This window comes from Salvia splendens, chromosome 18 (assembly GCF_004379255.2).
Source record: "Salvia splendens isolate huo1 chromosome 18, SspV2, whole genome shotgun sequence".
Lineage (NCBI taxonomy): Eukaryota > Viridiplantae > Streptophyta > Magnoliopsida > Lamiales > Lamiaceae > Salvia > Salvia splendens.
This window is the reverse complement of record NC_056049.1, coordinates 10,126,536-10,143,367: the sequence shown is the minus strand read 5'-3', so window position 1 is coordinate 10,143,367 and position 16,832 is coordinate 10,126,536. Positions and strand designations below refer to the sequence as shown.

The 16,832-nt window shown below is 42.8% G+C and overlaps 1 protein-coding gene and 2 non-coding genes across 5 annotated transcripts; all 3 read right to left on the bottom strand.

The window, feature by feature from the left end:
- Positions 1 to 259: 259 nt before the first annotated feature.
- LOC121778030 lies at positions 260 to 366 on the bottom strand. Its single transcript, XR_006045601.1, has one exon. It is a non-coding gene; the product is annotated as a small nucleolar RNA R71 (small nucleolar RNA).
- Positions 367 to 9,099: 8,733 nt separating this feature from the next.
- LOC121778029 lies at positions 9,100 to 9,206 on the bottom strand. The gene has a single exon (XR_006045600.1). It is a non-coding gene; the product is annotated as a small nucleolar RNA R71 (small nucleolar RNA).
- Positions 9,207 to 13,290: 4,084 nt separating this feature from the next.
- LOC121777668 lies at positions 13,291 to 16,832 on the bottom strand. 3 transcript variants are annotated; one of them, XM_042175005.1, is made up of 5 exons: positions 15,750 to 16,832; positions 14,986 to 15,613; positions 13,966 to 14,357; positions 13,819 to 13,888; positions 13,291 to 13,709 (listed from the first exon to the last, which is right to left on the bottom strand). In XM_042175005.1, exons 2-5 carry the CDS (start codon positions 15,585 to 15,587, stop codon positions 13,646 to 13,648), a joined length of 1,128 nt encoding a protein of 375 aa, XP_042030939.1. In that variant the 5' UTR covers positions 15,588 to 15,613; positions 15,750 to 16,832; the 3' UTR covers positions 13,291 to 13,645. The 3 variants fall into 3 exon arrangements, with proteins under 3 accessions (XP_042030939.1, XP_042030938.1, XP_042030937.1); XM_042175004.1 differs by having other exon boundaries at positions 14,986 to 15,656; positions 15,750 to 16,831; XM_042175003.1 differs by having other exon boundaries at positions 14,986 to 16,831.

Sequence of the window (16,832 nt, the reverse complement as noted above, 5' to 3'; positions counted from 1 at the left end):
CTTGGTGAACGGGGGAAATCTCTTCCATGGGCGAGACGATGAGGATCCAATGAGCCACCTCAACGCGTTCTACGAATTGACGAACTCTCATCGACCCCCGAATGTGGACCATCATCAGATTAAGAGGGCCTTATTCCCTTTCTCACTGAGGGATAAAGCACGGGCGTGGTATGATTCTATTCCGGGATACAACATAGCCACATTCCAAGAGTTGAAGATGTTGTTCCTCTTGGAATATAACTCTCCGATGAAGATTGAGAAGTTGAGAGAGGAGATCACTACCTTCCGACAGAAATATGATGAGTCTTTTGCGGAAGCGTGGAAGAGGTTCACTGAATTGCTTAGGAAATGCCCGAGCCATGGTCTTGCTCCAGGGCATGAGCTACTCAAGTTCTACAAGGGACTCAATAATGAAGGCACGGGCTTGGTGACTGCAGGCTCTAATGGGAACTTGGACGACTTAACTCACGAGGAAGTGAGAGCCCTGTTCCAAAGGTTGGCGAACAACCAAAGGAATTGGCATAATCCAAGAAGAGCGGCTGAGAAGGTAGGAGATACATTTGGTGCTACCAAAGATGCGGAAAGAGTGACAGCCATTGAGGCTCAATTGGCGGACATTAGTACCCAGATGTCTTCAATGACGAAAGCAGTGAAATCTCTTCAACTAACTCCTCAACCTCAAGCAGTGACCGTTATGAAGTGTGGGTTGTGTCAAGGTGGACATCATACTGATCAATGTCCAAGTCTTCAAGGACCACCCGTCGAGGATGTGAACTATATTGGCAACAATCGCCAAGGGTTCAATCAAGGCAACCAATACAACAATCAGCAAAATTGGAGGCCTCAGCAAACGGGATGGAATCAGGCTGGTCCTAGCAACAACTCGGGCAACCAATGGAGAAACAACACTCAACCGCCGGGTTATGAGAAGAAGCCAACCGTCGAGGATCAGTTAGGACAGATTCTCTCTTTTATGACTAAGAGTCAAAAGGAGAACGAGAATTTCAAGGAAAGGACGGTGGAAAAGTTTGGGCAGATGGAGGCGACAATGAGGAATCTTGAGACGCAGATTGGGCAGCTTGCCACAGCATCACACACAAGGATTCCTAACACTATCCCGAGTAATACTGTACCCAATCCGAGAGGCAATGAACAGTGTAAGGCGGTGGTCTTGAGAAGTGGTCGTGAGTTGGATTCGACACCAGCAATGGACAGCCAAGGTACTTCCGGCATCTCACACGCAGGGGCGGATGAGATGTTAGGCTTGCATTCCTCGCACGCAGGGGCGGACGAGGCATGTAAGGGAAGTCCCGCGTTGGTGCAGGGTGCCCAACATGGTCAAGAACAGGCTGCATCCGGCAGCAAGGAACACGGTGTAGAATCCGAGGTAAGTGAAAGGTTTTCAGCAGAAGAGAAAGGAAAGAAGAGTGTAGAGATGGAATCAAAGAGACAGATGATGACAAGTCCCGCACTAGATCCGAAAAGCAAGTTCAACTTCCCCGATCACATTCCTCCTCCACCGTATCCATCCAAGAGGAAGAAGAGGGTCCCTAAAGAGAAAAGCTTTGAGTGGATGATGAACGTGATCCGTAAAGTGAATGTGGATGTATCATTGGTGGACCTCTTCACTAATTTCCCCAAGTTCTCCAAGTTCTTCAAGGACATGATGGCAAACAAGGAGAAACTTCAAGACGAGGGAATAGTGGCTTTGAGCATGAATTGCTCACAACTGATTTCAGGAATGATGCCAATGAAGAAGAGGGATCCGGGAAGTTGTGTGATTCCTTGTGAGATAGGCAATACAATTTTCACCAAATGTCTGTTGGATCAAGGATCGGGGATCTCACTGATGGCGTTGAAAACGGCACGTGCCATTGGACTGGAGAACAGAATGGAGCCCATCGACATTGCTCTACAATTGGCTGATCACTCTATTGTGAAGCCCACTGGAATAGTAGAGGATGTCTTGGTCAAGGTTGATAAGTTCGTCATCCCTGTCGATTTCATAGTATTAGATATGCCCGAGGACAAAGAGGTACCAATTCTGTTTGGTAGACCGTTTCTTGCCACGGGGGACGTGTTACTAGGAGCTAAGGACAACTCTGTCACATTTAGAATTAATGGTGAGCAAGTGACCATTAATGTGGAGAAGGCGATGAAGCATCTTAGTGATGCATTAGCGTGCTTTAGAGTCGACGTCCTCGATAAGTGCATTTTTGACAAGATGTGTTGCTCGGCAAGAATAGAAGGAAGCGTGTATGATAAAGGAAGTTTGGAGAGAGACTATGGTTCGACACTTAAAGTAGATTTTGATGAAATAGAAGATTCTCAAGTTGATCAACCAAGTCTCGAGAATGAATGTGTGGTGGATACTTTCACGGCAGATGTGAAACCTTCAATCGAAGTACCACCAAAGCTAGAATTGAAGCCACTCCCGACAAATCTGAAATACGCATTCCTTGGTGAGGGTGAATCTTTACCGGTTGTGATATTGGCGATGTTGAATGATGAAGAAGAATTGAAGTTGATAGAGCTACTGAAGTCACACAAGAAAGCTCTAGGATGGTCCATTGCTGACATCAAAGGGATTAGCCCCGCAATTTGTATGCATAAAATTTTGATGGAAGATGGAGCTAAACCGGTAAGAGAAAGACAAAGAAGGTTGAACCCACTCATGCAAGAAGTGGTTGAAAAAGAGGTGAAGAAACTGTTGAAATTTGGGATGATCTATCCCATTTCCGATAGCGCGTGGGTTAGCCCGGTGCAATGTGTACCGAAGAAAGGGGGAATAACCGTGACCGTTAATGAGAAAAATGAAGTGTTAGCAACTCGATTGGTGAACTCATGGAGAGTTTGCATGGACTATAGGAAGTTGAGCACGGCGACGAGAAAAGACCACTTTCCTTTGCCGTTCCTAGATCAGTTGCTCGATAGGATTGCGGGTTATTCCCACTATTGCTTCTTAGATGGATACTCGGGGTATAATCAGATTGCAATTGCCCCGGAAGATCAAGAAAAGACGACATTCACATGTCCTATTGGTACATATGCCTTCCGCCGGATGCCTTTTGGTTTATGCAATGCACCAGCTACATTTCAACGCTGCATGATGGCAATATTTTCCGACATGAATGAAGATATTATGGAGATCTTTATGGATGATTTCTCCGTCTTTGGATCCTCATTTGACTTGTGCTTAGAAAACTTGAGACGGGGTCTTGCAAAGATGTGAAGAATCAAATCTCGTGCTTAATTGGGAAAAATGTCAATTCATGGTCAAAGAAGGCATAGTGTTGGGACACAAGGTGTCGGAGTTGGGATTGGAGATGGACAAGGCGAAAATCGATGTGATTTCGAAGTTACCTCCCCCAACGAATGTGAAGGGCATCCGTAGTTTCCTTGGTCATGCAAGATTCTACCGAAGATTTATAAAAGATTTTTCAAAGATTGCAAAGCCGCTTTGCAACTTGCTTGAAAAGGATGCCAAGTTCGTCTTTGATGGAAAATGCCTTGAGGCATTTGAGTTGTTGAAGAAAAAGCTAGTCGAAGCACCTATTATTATCACACCGGATTGGTCGAAGCCATTTGAATTGATGTGTGATGCTTCGGACTATGCTGTGGGGGCCGTTCTAGGCCAAAGGAGAGACAAGGTCCTACACGCCGTCTACTACGCTAGCAAAGTACTCAATGAAGCTCAACTGAATTATACCACGACAGAGAAGGAAATGCTAGCAGTTGTGTATGCTTTCGAGAAGTTTCGTGCTTACTTACTTGGCACGAAAGTGGTAGTGTTTACGGACCATTCAGCTATCAAATATTTGATGCATAAGAAAGATGCAAAGCCTCGGTTGGTGAGGTGGATCCTCTTACTACAAGAGTTTGACGTGGAGATTAAAGACAAGAAGGGGACCGAGAACTTGGTAGCTGATCATTTGTCTCGGCTAGAGGGCTTGGAAGAAACGGAAGATGAAAGAAAGAAGAGGATCAATGAAAAATTTCCCGACGAGCAAGTGTTGCAAGTGGAAGCTCGGGAAACATATGTGTCGTGGTTTGCCAATTTGGCGAACTACCTTGTCACGGGCATTATACCCGAAGGGTTGTCATCTAACCAAAAGAAGAAGTTTTTTAGTGACACTCGCACATATGTTTGGGAAGATCCGTTTCTCTTCCGCATTTGCAATGATGGAGTTATTCGAAGGTGCGTTGGAGAGCATGAGCACCTTCAGATTTTGTCTGCATGCCATGATTCGTTGTATGGCGGCCACTTTGGAGCACGGCGAACGGCTTTTAAAGTGCTTCAGTCCGGATTCTTTTGGCCATCGATCTTCAAGGATGCAAAAGCCTATGTAGAGAGATGTGACAGTTGCCAAAGAACCGGCAATATCTCGTGGAGAAATGAAATGCCGATGAATAATATTCACGAGGTAGAACTTTTCGATGTTTGGGGAATAGACTTCATGGGACCGTTTCCCAAGTCTAATGGGCAGCAATACATTCTCGTTGCTGTTGACTATGTTTCTAAGTGGGTAGAGGCAGTGGCCTCGGCGACCAATGATGCTAAAGTGGTGTTGAAGTTTATCAAGAGTCACATCTTTAACCGCTTTGGGACACCACGAGCCATTATCAGTGATGGAGGAACTCATTTTTGCAATAAGTTATTTGAGAACCTCCTAGGTAAGTATGGTGTCCAACACAAGGTTGCTACCCCTTATCATCCCCAAACGAGTGGTCAAGTTGAAGTCTCCAATCGTGAGATAAAGCGGGTGCTTGAGAAAGTTGTAAGGCCGTCTCGGAAGGATTGGGCTCAAAAGTTAGATGATGCTTTGTGGGCATATCGAACGGCGTATAAGACTCCGATTGGAACTTCACCATACAAGTTGGTCTTTGGAAAGGCTTGCCATTTGCCGGTAGAGCTTGAGCATAAAGCTTTTTGGGCTTTGCAAAAGCTTAATTTGGATTATGATGCTGCAGCCGAGAAAAGGGTGTGTGATATGAATGAAATGGACGAGTTTAGGCTTCATGTATACGAGAGTGTTGATCTCTACAAAGAGCGTGCTAAGAGGGTACATGATGCAGCCATTAAGCCTCGTCAATTCCATGAGGGACAACGGGTCCTTTTGTACAACTCTCGGCTTAAACTGTTTCCGGGCAAGCTCAAGTCAAGATGGTGGGGGCCTTATGTGGTGCACAAGGTATACCCCTATGGTGCTGTGGATGTTCAGGATGAGAAGAATGGGAGCATTTGGAAGGTGAATGGCCAACGCTTGAAGGCCTATGTTGGAATTGAAGGTGGCATGGAGACAGAAGAGGTGGTCACACTAGAGAATCCGAAAGTGTAGACCAAGGATGAAGGAGGTCGAGCCAACGACTATAAACAAAGGCGCTGATTGGGAGGCAACCCAAGTTTTTATGTTTTTATTTTTGGTTTCTTATGTTGGAGGTTTTGTTTGCTCAATTCTTTCCTCTAACATTTATTTTGAATTGAGTGTTTCTTTTTGTAGTTTTTGTTCTTTTTGTAGGAGCATGATAGAGTTTGGATTGGAGCTTAGGAGGAAGCACACCCGCAGAGGATTTTTACACCCACCCACCCACCCGAATGCACTATGGATATCATGCCAAGTTTGGGGGAGTACTCTGTCCCTTTACTTTTTATGTTCTTCTTTGCATGCATTGAGGACAATGACGCATTCAAGTTTGGGGGGGGGTTGTTTGAAGTTAAATGATTTTTATGCTTGATGCATGTTTTTGGGTGTATTGTTTGCTAAGGTGTTGTGAATCATGTAATTGACGGATGCATGCTAGATCTTCGGCTTTCTGGTTGGGAATTCTTGCTTGATTTTTCTTGATCTTTGAAGCCTAGGATGAATGGAATTTGTGCAGGATTTATTTGAAAGAGCATGTTGTGATTACATCCGATTTCTTGAGTTGAGGAGAGTATGAAAATCGCATGACTTGTGGAAATTATCTTGGATTGATTTGTTTTATCGAGTGAAGTGCTTGCGTTCGTTTGTGTTAACGATTTGGGAGGATAAGGCACTAGGATGAACTCTATGGCCAAATGATCACATGCCTAGTCCATCAAATGATCCCCTAGATGCCACCTTGAGCTTAATTCCCTATTCTTTGTGTAAACACTTAACCAAACACTTAGCTACTTAAATAAGCCTAATTTTAGCCTCATCAATAGACCCTGCTACTATTTGGGTGCTAAATACAAGTTGAGCTTTGTGTTTTGAGTTGTGAGTGTGAGGTGGTGGATTGTAAAGAATAGACTTTTCTAGACTTGATAGAAGGTGAAAAGAATGAAGTTCTAAGAAAAAAAAAAGCAAGAAAAAGATGACCTCCAAATTCACAAAAGTCGAGGTCTTTACAAAAACAGAAAAAAAAAAGAATAAGTTGTTGAAATAAAGATAGAGCTTCTATGTTTGTTAGTGTAATCTCGTCTGGAATAGATCTCAAGTTTGGGGGGGGTCGTTTGTTTGGTTGTAATTTTTCGTTGGTTAATCTTTGGAAGGAAGTTGTAGGAGGGAAGATTTTGGCACTCAAATGTGTAGCCTTTGAGCTCACTATCCATATTGATCCTACCTCGTCCCTAGCCCCATTACAACCTTGAAACAAGACCTTGGACCTTATCGTTGATGCTTGTGGATGTTGTGTAAATAACTTGGTAGAGTTAAAGAAGTTCGGTTTGAAATCCGTGTGTCTATGTGATTAGTAGTGCTTGATGAGTCGATGATGATGGTTTGAGTTGTTTGATCGCATGCTTGGACTTATTTTGAAGTGCACCTTAACTTGACGTTCTAGGGGGATGAGTGATTGTTCTTGAGAGTGGGAAATCTTGATTGAAAATGTTGGGGGTTCAGATTTTGTTACTCACGTCCCTATTTGATTCTTTGTGATGAAAATTTCTTTGCGGGGTAGACTTGTGTTGAGTTTTTGTGCTGAAAATAGACCTTGCTCGGGGCGAGCAAGAGTTCAAGTTTGGGGGTATTTGATGCGAAGCATATTTCCTATTCTTTACCCCGGTTTTTATGTTAATTGTAACTCACCGAGTCGTGCTTTGAGTGTAGTTTCGGGTGTTAGAAGCTGGAAGTTCGTCGGAAATGCATAGCTGAGATTCCAGAAAGTTCGCCCGGTCGGGCGTTTTGAAGTTGCTAAACGCCCGGTCGGGCGTTTCCCGCGAAGCCATGCAGCAGCCTTTCGCCCGGTCGGGCGATTCCCTCTTATAATTTCGCCCGGTCGGGCGTTTCGGAGCAGAACTGCAAATCGGCAGTTGGATGTTTAAAAAGGAGAAAAATCAGATAGAGGGGGACGGTTTTTGAGCAGGAGATTAGAGAGAAAAACAGAGAGAAAGGAGGAGAGGAAGAAGAGAAGGAAGGCATTCCGACCGTTATTCCGACCATCTATTCCCAAATCCCGACTCCACTCGACGAGAGCATCACACCTATGGTTTTATTTCTACATTCTACTATGTGTATAGGCTAGGCTCTCTTCGTTGCTCCGAGTTGTAATCTAGGCTTGTGCATTTGTTTTAACACCTTGAATCGTATGTTCGATACCAACAATGTGTTTGATAATTAAAATGCTACGTTTTTGGCTAATGATGTAGTGTTGTTAAATCTTAACTATCGTCTCTTTAACATAGCTTGGGATTGATCGTTTGTTGGTATGCTATCGATTTAGAACTGTTCAGGGGATAAATTGATAGTGGATTAGGTAAGTAATTATAGTAGACGACGTTTGCTCCCGCGCATCTGCAGGAATTAAATGTCGTTGAAAGTTGGTTCATGGAACAAGTGTTCAGCTGACTGTGAACTATACGTCGTAGACATGTTCAGTGCACGCGATTAGGTTGATAATTTTAATCCCGTCGTATGGTTCGTTGTAATGGTGTGTAACAACGCAAGCTTAGAGAGCAACTTGGAGTGACTCGTCTTTCACGTGTTAAAAACCTCACTTTAGTAGCTTAAGTTAGTTAACCTTCTCAAAATCAAAACAAAATCTTTACATGCTTTGTGTCGTCTTATTAAGTGTAAGCAATCTCGCCTCCCTGTGGATCGACACTTGAAATACTACTACGATACTGTATTCTTGCAGTAGTGTAGTATTATTAGAGTTTAAATAATTGAACTTGATAATCTTTATACTTTGTTTGAGAACTCTAAAATACCACATCAAGTTTTGGCGCCGTTGCCGGGGAGGCAATAGCTTGTTTATGCTTAATTGTTTTAGTTTTTATTTTGTTTTGTTTGATTTTTCTTTTTGAGTTTTATAGGTACATTGTTCGTGTTCTACGGTGTGATAGCCATCTACCACGTCCGGACTTGAAGACGAAGGAGTGTATTATTTTAGGTAATATTTAGCTAACTCTTAGTTTAGTTTTAGGTAGTTTTGTTTGCACACTAGCACACACGATTTATAGGACTTACCCCGAAGTTGTCGAGAGGTCTCGCTTTCGGTAATTAGGAAATATATTGTGCTTGTGCTTGGTGTATTTTCTGTTGTGTAGGTACTAATAAAAAATAATAAAAAAAGTGAATGCACACGCGATCACAGGGTACACCACCGTTTGGACTACTCTGTTATCAAAGAAGGAAAGGGTCAGGAAGTTCAGCCTGGTTTGAAATTCAACAGGATTCGCCGAGTCCAATCAGAGATAACCCATTGTTTGAAAGTAGTGACAGTGATCTAGAAGCTGAGTCGATGGCCGAACATAATAACAACAACGCTGTCCCACCACCTGGAGGAAGGTTCGGTGACACTCTTAGGTCGGGAGTCGACTTTCTAGGAGAATTCGCTTACGCGAATGACAACGTGAACATTCCTCCTCATTACATTAGCTTGGTGAACGGGGGAAATCTCTTCCATGGGCGAGACGATGAGGATCCAATGAGCCACCTCAACGCGTTCTACGAATTGACGAACTCTCATCGACCCCCGAATGTGGACCATCATCAGATTAAGAGGGCCTTATTCCCTTTCTCACTGAGGGATAAAGCACGGGCGTGGTATGATTCTATTCCGGGATACAACATAGCCACATTCCAAGAGTTGAAGATGTTGTTCCTCTTGGAATATAACTCTCCGATGAAGATTGAGAAGTTGAGAGAGGAGATCACTACCTTCCGACAGAAATATGATGAGTCTTTTGCGGAAGCGTGGAAGAGGTTCACTGAATTGCTTAGGAAATGCCCGAGCCATGGTCTTGCTCCAGGGCATGAGCTACTCAAGTTCTACAAGGGACTCAATAATGAAGGCACGGGCTTGGTGACTGCAGGCTCTAATGGGAACTTGGACGACTTAACTCACGAGGAAGTGAGAGCCCTGTTCCAAAGGTTGGCGAACAACCAAAGGAATTGGCATAATCCAAGAAGAGCGGCTGAGAAGGTAGGAGATACATTTGGTGCTACCAAAGATGCGGAAAGAGTGACAGCCATTGAGGCTCAATTGGCGGACATTAGTACCCAGATGTCTTCAATGACGAAAGCAGTGAAATCTCTTCAACTAACTCCTCAACCTCAAGCAGTGACCGTTATGAAGTGTGGGTTGTGTCAAGGTGGACATCATACTGATCAATGTCCAAGTCTTCAAAAATCCCATCTGTTCAAGACCTAAAATACCACATCACATGTAATAGGAATTCCCAAGGCCGGTCCACTTCTCCAAAAATCCCATCTGTTCAAGACCTGTAATAGGAATTCCCAAGGCCGATCCACTTCTCCAAAAATCCCATCTGTTCAAGACCTGTAATAGGAATTCCCATGAACCTTATCATATGCTTTGGCCATTTCCAATTTCAGTGCCACATTCGGCGAGGGGTCGCATTTGTCAAGTTCATGTATCACCTCTTGCGCCAATAATCATGAGCGCAACCCCTCGTCAAATGTGGCACTGATATTGTATATGGCCAAAGCATATGATCGGGTCACTGGGGATTCTGTGATGTACTCTTTGGCATAGAAGAATATTACTTCCTTTGTCCTCCCTATTATATGTTGACGGGAGCATGTTCTACGTCAAACGCCAAGTGGATGCCCTCTTGGTGCTGACGTCAAAACTAAACATTTTTTTACTAATCGCCATCTCTTCAAAACTAATTTAACAATTCTAATAGATCGTACACCATCCAAGTGCAACAATACTCCGATTGTCTGATCACAGCATGGATATTGACTCATCCAATGGTCAGTTCTTATCCGATTCAATAATAGATTAACTAGCCCAACGGTTTAGCTATGCTTCGGTCTGACTCTAATGCGCTCACATACTACATGGTGCGTATGTTGATTGATGCAGGGCTATCAAACATGGAAAATGATGATAAGCAACACGAAAGGCGAAGTTATTGTGCATGGTAGGCTGAATCGATTCATAAAGGAAAACGAACTGAACGTTGGGGTACGATGCACGTTCCAGCTCATGGTAGTGACAGAGCCTCACTTTCAGGTCACATTCGTCCGAAAATCTCACCACAAAACCATGTACCATCAACCAGACATTTTGGCATTACTTATTGTGTCTGTGTAGAACACTTATGCCGTATTTTGTCAGCATGCTTGGGTGTCCAGTGATCACACTTGCTGAAAGTCTTCTTGTTTTTCAGAAGTAGTATTTGTGGGTATTAATGGAGACTTGTATGCATTTCATATTTACCAGCAACTTATCTCATAATTTCATGCACAAAATGTATACAATGAGAGCCGCTAGATCATACGGACAATAAACGCACGCACATAGATAGAGGACAATATTGTTTAAAATACTAAAGAGTCCCCACAAGCTAACGTCGCAAATTCTTCATCACGACACTCAACCACATAGTAACAAAAACGAGTCTATCAAACGATGTGCTAACATCATACTATTAGTTTTCCTATAACAGCTCCGAGCAACACCAATACAATCGCCATGAACCCGTAAACATCACGAGAGAAATATTTTATTGCAACTCTGATGCAAATGGACAATGAAATCCGGAGTGGAAGTAAATCCAATTGTATTGACACAAAAAAACAGGGGTAACTTCAGGAATCTACTTGTATTTCATGGTGCACTTCCCAATGCCGTAGTGATACACCAAGGCACTTCACATTTTTTTAATTCTTGCCAATTCTGTTATGGAGTGATAAGGCAGTAAGAACCAATGGATAAACAACTCAAAGATAAAAAACAGAAAATGACTCAAGCTTTTGTAAACAAGAACCAACAGAACTTGGAAATAAAATAGATAATAATCCTCTCACCGAGGCCTCGGTTTTCACCGCCTAATAGCTTTGATCTCTCTGGATACATTCTTTAAGCTCCCCTATGAAATATATAGGAGTGCAGTAGACGATAATCCCACCAAATTTGCTCTAATTAATTCAATTATTCAATCAATCCCTAATTTATTCAAATCCCATGAAATCTAACTTTCTTAATTTAAAACTAAATCAAAGATAATGCAATAGGCCTAGAAATCAGCAATCACTTGGAACCAATCACCATCATTTCCATTCCTAGTAATCTATATCAATTGCCTCCCGGATTAAAACAGCCTTGTCCACAAGGCTGAGGGCCGAGATTCTCGTCCATCCCTGCTTCGAAGCTCTCATCCGCATCATTATCATCATCATTGAGCACAATTACTTGGAGAGTTTTGGGTGGACAGCGATGCGTTGGGCTGTACTTGAGGCCGCTTTGGAAACATGTGCCTACGGCCCTATGTTTATTGTATTCCTCCTGAGACATGTTTCTGAACCGGTGATTGGGACGCTGCCCTGAGGACAACGGGAATGATGAGGCTGAGTCCGAGTGTGAGAAAGTGGAATTGGGGGTACCAGAGTTGGGCACTGCGGTGGAATTGGGCGAGTAGGTTGCTGGATGTTGGGGTGGCCGAGGGTGTGCCTGAGGGTGACTCGAACGCTGTATAGAGGACCGTTGAGTGGAGAAATTACCTGAGTCATTCTTAATCGGCCAGGTTAGAGGCGTCGACATACGCTCGATATGTTTAGCCATCTTAACTGCATCCGAATAAGTTGTTGGATCACTTAGCTGTAGCCGAATATGTGGTTTAAGCTTTGCTAAAAAGAAACCCAGGAATTGGTTGTCGGTAAGATCGGGCAGCTGGGCTAAGTGTGACTCAAATGAAGCAATGTAATCTGCCACAGACCCATCTTGTTTGGTAGCAGCTAAGGCTTCATAACTATCACAAGCCGAATCGTCGCCAAAGCGAAGGAGAAGTTCACGTGAAAACTGGTCCCAAGAGAGGGAAGGGAACCTACGACGGAGAATCTGAATCCAGGGGAGCGCTGGTCCAGATAAGGCAATGAGTGCAAGGTCCATACGACTGGCATCAGACGTTTTATTGACCATGAAGTATTGGCCAGCCCGTGCAAGCCAACCTAGAGCATCTGTGCCATCAAATGAAGGTAACACCATTGCTGGTAGAGTACCGCTTGTGGGAATCGGGCTGGAGGCGTCTGGATCAGAGACTGGATCCCGGGACATGTCTGGATGAGTCTCCGGTATAGTCTCCCCAATGCGAGGCCCACGGAGCTCTCGTAGAACAGGTTCGAGGCAGCGAAGAATTCTTTCATCAAGTGACGTATCTAAAGAGCGGACATCAACAGTAAGTTCTGCCACTACCTTCTCCAAACCCTTGACACGTGAGAGCATGTCATCCGAGCGTGATACAGAGGAACGTGTATCGACCATTGTTCACCGCACCAAATTGTTATGGAGTGATAAGGCAGTAAGAACCAATGGATAAACAACTCAAAGATAAAGAACAGAAAATGACTCTCAAGCTTTTGTAAACAAGAACCAACAGAACTTGGAAATAAAATAGATAATAATCCTCTCACCGAGGCCTCGGTTTTCACCGCCTAATAGCTTTGATCTCTCTGGATACATTCTTCAAGCTCCCCTATGAAATATATAGGAGTGCAGTAGACAATAATCCCACCAAATTTGCTCTAATTAATTCAATTATTCAATCAATCCCTAATTTATTCAAATCCCATGAAATCCTAACTTTCTTAATTTAAAACTAAATCAAAGATAATGCAATAGGCCTAGAAATCAGCAATCACTTGGATCCAATCACCATCATTTCCATTCCTAGTAATCGATATCAAATTCGCAATGAACAGTGCTGGCCAAAGCTGATATCTCGGGCCACCAAACAATGGGTTTTGTGACTTTTGTCTAGTTAGCAACTCATTTCTTGCCATTACTACTAAGGCAAACATGCTCCACCTACATCACTTGGTTTAATAGTTCTAACAAAATAATCATGATTCATGGCTATTGAGTCATAAAACTAAATCCTGTTCTGAAATGCTAACCTTGTAGTACATGTACAGTAACTCCATGTTTAAACCACTAAACTCATGATATATCTGTAAGAGTAGATAGCTAAACATGACCAACTATAATGCACACTGCTATCTCAGCTAACTCTAATTCACACCATAAATACTGTATGTTTGTTACATGTGCCTCCACTGACAACAGCAGCTTCCAGCAATGAATTTCCCTATGGTAGGTAGTTCAGTCAACCCCAACACAGGAGCAATAAGATTGCATAATAATCAATATATATTCACACACCACCAGCTCATTGTAGCACAGCTTATTCTTTTTCAAATGGGACACCAATAGTTCATCGCAACCGAAACTTGGGTCGTACCATGATAACCCCAGGCCTAGTCTCATCGAAATTATACCTGCAGAGAGTATACTAGTCATCAAATACCAGGACATTTTGTTCCGCTGTACTATCTTGATTCAAAACTTCCTCTGCCAAAAGTATTATAGGAAAGAAGGAAATCTCACCCTTTCTCACTGAGAAAGTTTCTGATAGCTGATGGGAGTGCAGCTGATCCCCGGCTATGATTACCCTTTCCTGCGAGAGATGCAAATATATGAATCTATCAGAATCAGCCTTATTCCAAAGGATTCCTTTTTTTTTCTGGCACATACCTGTTATAACTTGTAACAATGTAATCCTCTGCCTAGAAGTTGGGTGCCGTCTCCCGAACTTCTCCATCTCAAGCTGACCAGATAATTGTGCAGATGCAGCAACTGACACACTGGATTCCTTTAGCATTCCTTGCTGTGAAAGTAGGGATTCAACGCTCATTAAATGTTCATGCAATGCTTTAACTGCTTCTGCTGCATGAAGACCATGTAAATCTAATGACCATGGATCATTTTTACAATTCCTCAAATCCAGAATTTCTTTGGCTGCATTAGCATTGAACATCTCAGCAGCAGCCCATTCCTGTTGAGCTTTAACTGAGAAATGGTGAGCGGCTGCATGGTCACCCCTTATGTATGCATCATTAGCAGACTTTGAATGACGAGATGCTGATCTGATCACATTAGATGGAACAAATAAAAAGGCAAGAAAAGATTATTGAGAATTCCTGTTTGGATGTGAGACCTTTTTCATTTTCCAAGTAATAACTTTAATATATTTGCACGGGCAGGCATTTTATTCTACAACATCAAGAATTCTGCATTAATGCATTTGAACAAGTCAATTAACATAGTGGGAGATGATTCAGGTTTACACGTGCTAATAGAAAACGAAAGTTCAGAAAGAGCATTTTCTTGAGCATCTCATTTTGAAGGAACAGAGTCGGTACTTTATTCTACCAAGCTAAACAAATCATTACTTTTCACCTTCAACCACTAACCAAAACACACAACACAACCAGGCAGAAAACAGAAAAGGTTAACCATGCCATCGGCTGACAGGCATTAGACAACAGTTGCTTTCAGATGGAAATGGCTCGACTGAAGCAGACCTTGAAAACAATGACAAATATAGCGAGCAAAGGACATAAGAAACTAAAACAGTCTGATGCAATATGTTTCTAGAAACAGATCATAAGAAATTAAAAGGATATACAATATTATCCGCTAGCTATGAGACAATGGTCTGAATCAATACTTATATGATGCACAAAAAGTGAAGTAAATCAAGAAACATAGTACCTCATCATCCTTATCGCATCTTTCCGGTGAATTAGATAGATATCATCCTCTCCCCACTCAGGCTCGGGTTCAACAGGTAAAGACTTGATGATATCCAGTAACTGTAATGAAGATCCCTCATCCACGGATTGTCTGTGATTTCCAGCTGAAGAGTCAAAACTATTGTAGCTTGCTTCAACTTCCTTCTTGTCAACTTGATGATGATCAGTGACGACCATTGCTTCTAGTAAAGACAAAGCCTCATCGACATTGTCGTTTACACCAGCCAAAACATCCTGAATCAAGCTTTCATCTGCCCAAGGGTGGTGATCTTTAAGCTTTCCATAAGCTAACTTAGCTGTGGCAGCGGTGGCTGGAAAGTTGCTACTCTTGACATCTTTCAAGGAAGGAAAAGCAATTGAAGGGGCAAGCACGGATGAAAAGGGCTTATCTAAAAGGGATTCGTTTTTTCTCGGTGCGGTTAGGGCTGACAAGGAAGGATAAGGATTGGAATCATGATTGTCGGCAGCACCTTGCTGCTTCCTTCTCTGATTAAGGTCAAAATCAGTCCAACCGGAGATGCTTTGAGCCTTAGCTCTGTTGCCAGCACCACCACTGCTCATCTTATTTCCCTTTCAGTAGAAATCCGCTATCCAATTTGGAACAATTTAGGAAAAACGGAAAGGGAACAACTGCAATTTTCCACAAATAGAAGAGTTTTGTGGAATGCTGCAGTAAACAAAAAATATTTTCTATCACAACAAACAATAAGGATTCTTAATTACCTATTAGGGATCGGAGAGGGGATATTGGCGTATCCTGAGCGAAAGGGGGTGAATTGAAGCTATATAATTGGAGGTGGAGGATGATGGAAGAGCAACAACAGATGTATAGAAGGAAGCGGCGGCGGAAGAGGAGCGAGAGCTGAAATCCATAAATCCCGATGAAAATCAACAGATTGAGCAGAAAACTCAGCCGGCGGATGAGAGAGATCCTCCTTTTTTCTTCCTCTTTCATTGAATGTTCGCAGGAAACCAGTAAATATGTAAGATGATATATGAGCCCACGCATATTAAATGTTTTCATTTTTTTAAAGAAAATAGTTTAGGATATTTTAAAAAATAAAAATACTAAGAGGTGTTCGCCTTTTGCTTTAGCCAGATGCCAGAAATCATTATGGATCAGATATATAGGTGGTAGGCCCCATAAATACATAATTCAATTTGTATGTTCAGTCAGCATGATTTGGTTCACAAGTTTATAAAAAATATGCCTTAATGTACTGTGTTGACCAAAACACCCCCATACTCCTTTTTTCCTCTTCGGTTTCATCTCGCATTCCTCCGCTGCCACCGCGCCACTCCCTCCGGCGGTCGTTGGAGCTAGATACCATCTTCAAACTCCTTTTGCACCTTAGCGATCTCTTCTTCCTCATCGATTTCTCACTCCGCCTCGATTGGCGACGCTGCCGCTTCCTCACCGCTGTTGAAGCTGAGGTGCTCGATCGATTAAATTCTTCGCCGATTTTGGCCAATTCTTCTCCGTCAGCTTGTTTGTCCCGGTTCTATAGCGAGAGATATTTGATGCCAGAAATGCTTCCCGAATAAGCAAAAAACAAAAAAAAAAGTTCAGAGTTTATGTGATGGATCGTAGTCGCCATAGATTCTTAACTATGGAGTGAGGTATGTACAGATTTCCGACAACGGAGGGAGGGATGTATTCAACACCGGCTGTGCGACGGATTTGGGGGTAGAGCTGAATCAAATTTCAAAACGAGGGATGAAGAGATACAGGTGGAAGTGCAGGGTTAAAGACGTGAAAAGTTTGAAATGTTTATAAAAGAGCTAATATTAAGTCAACATAAAAAA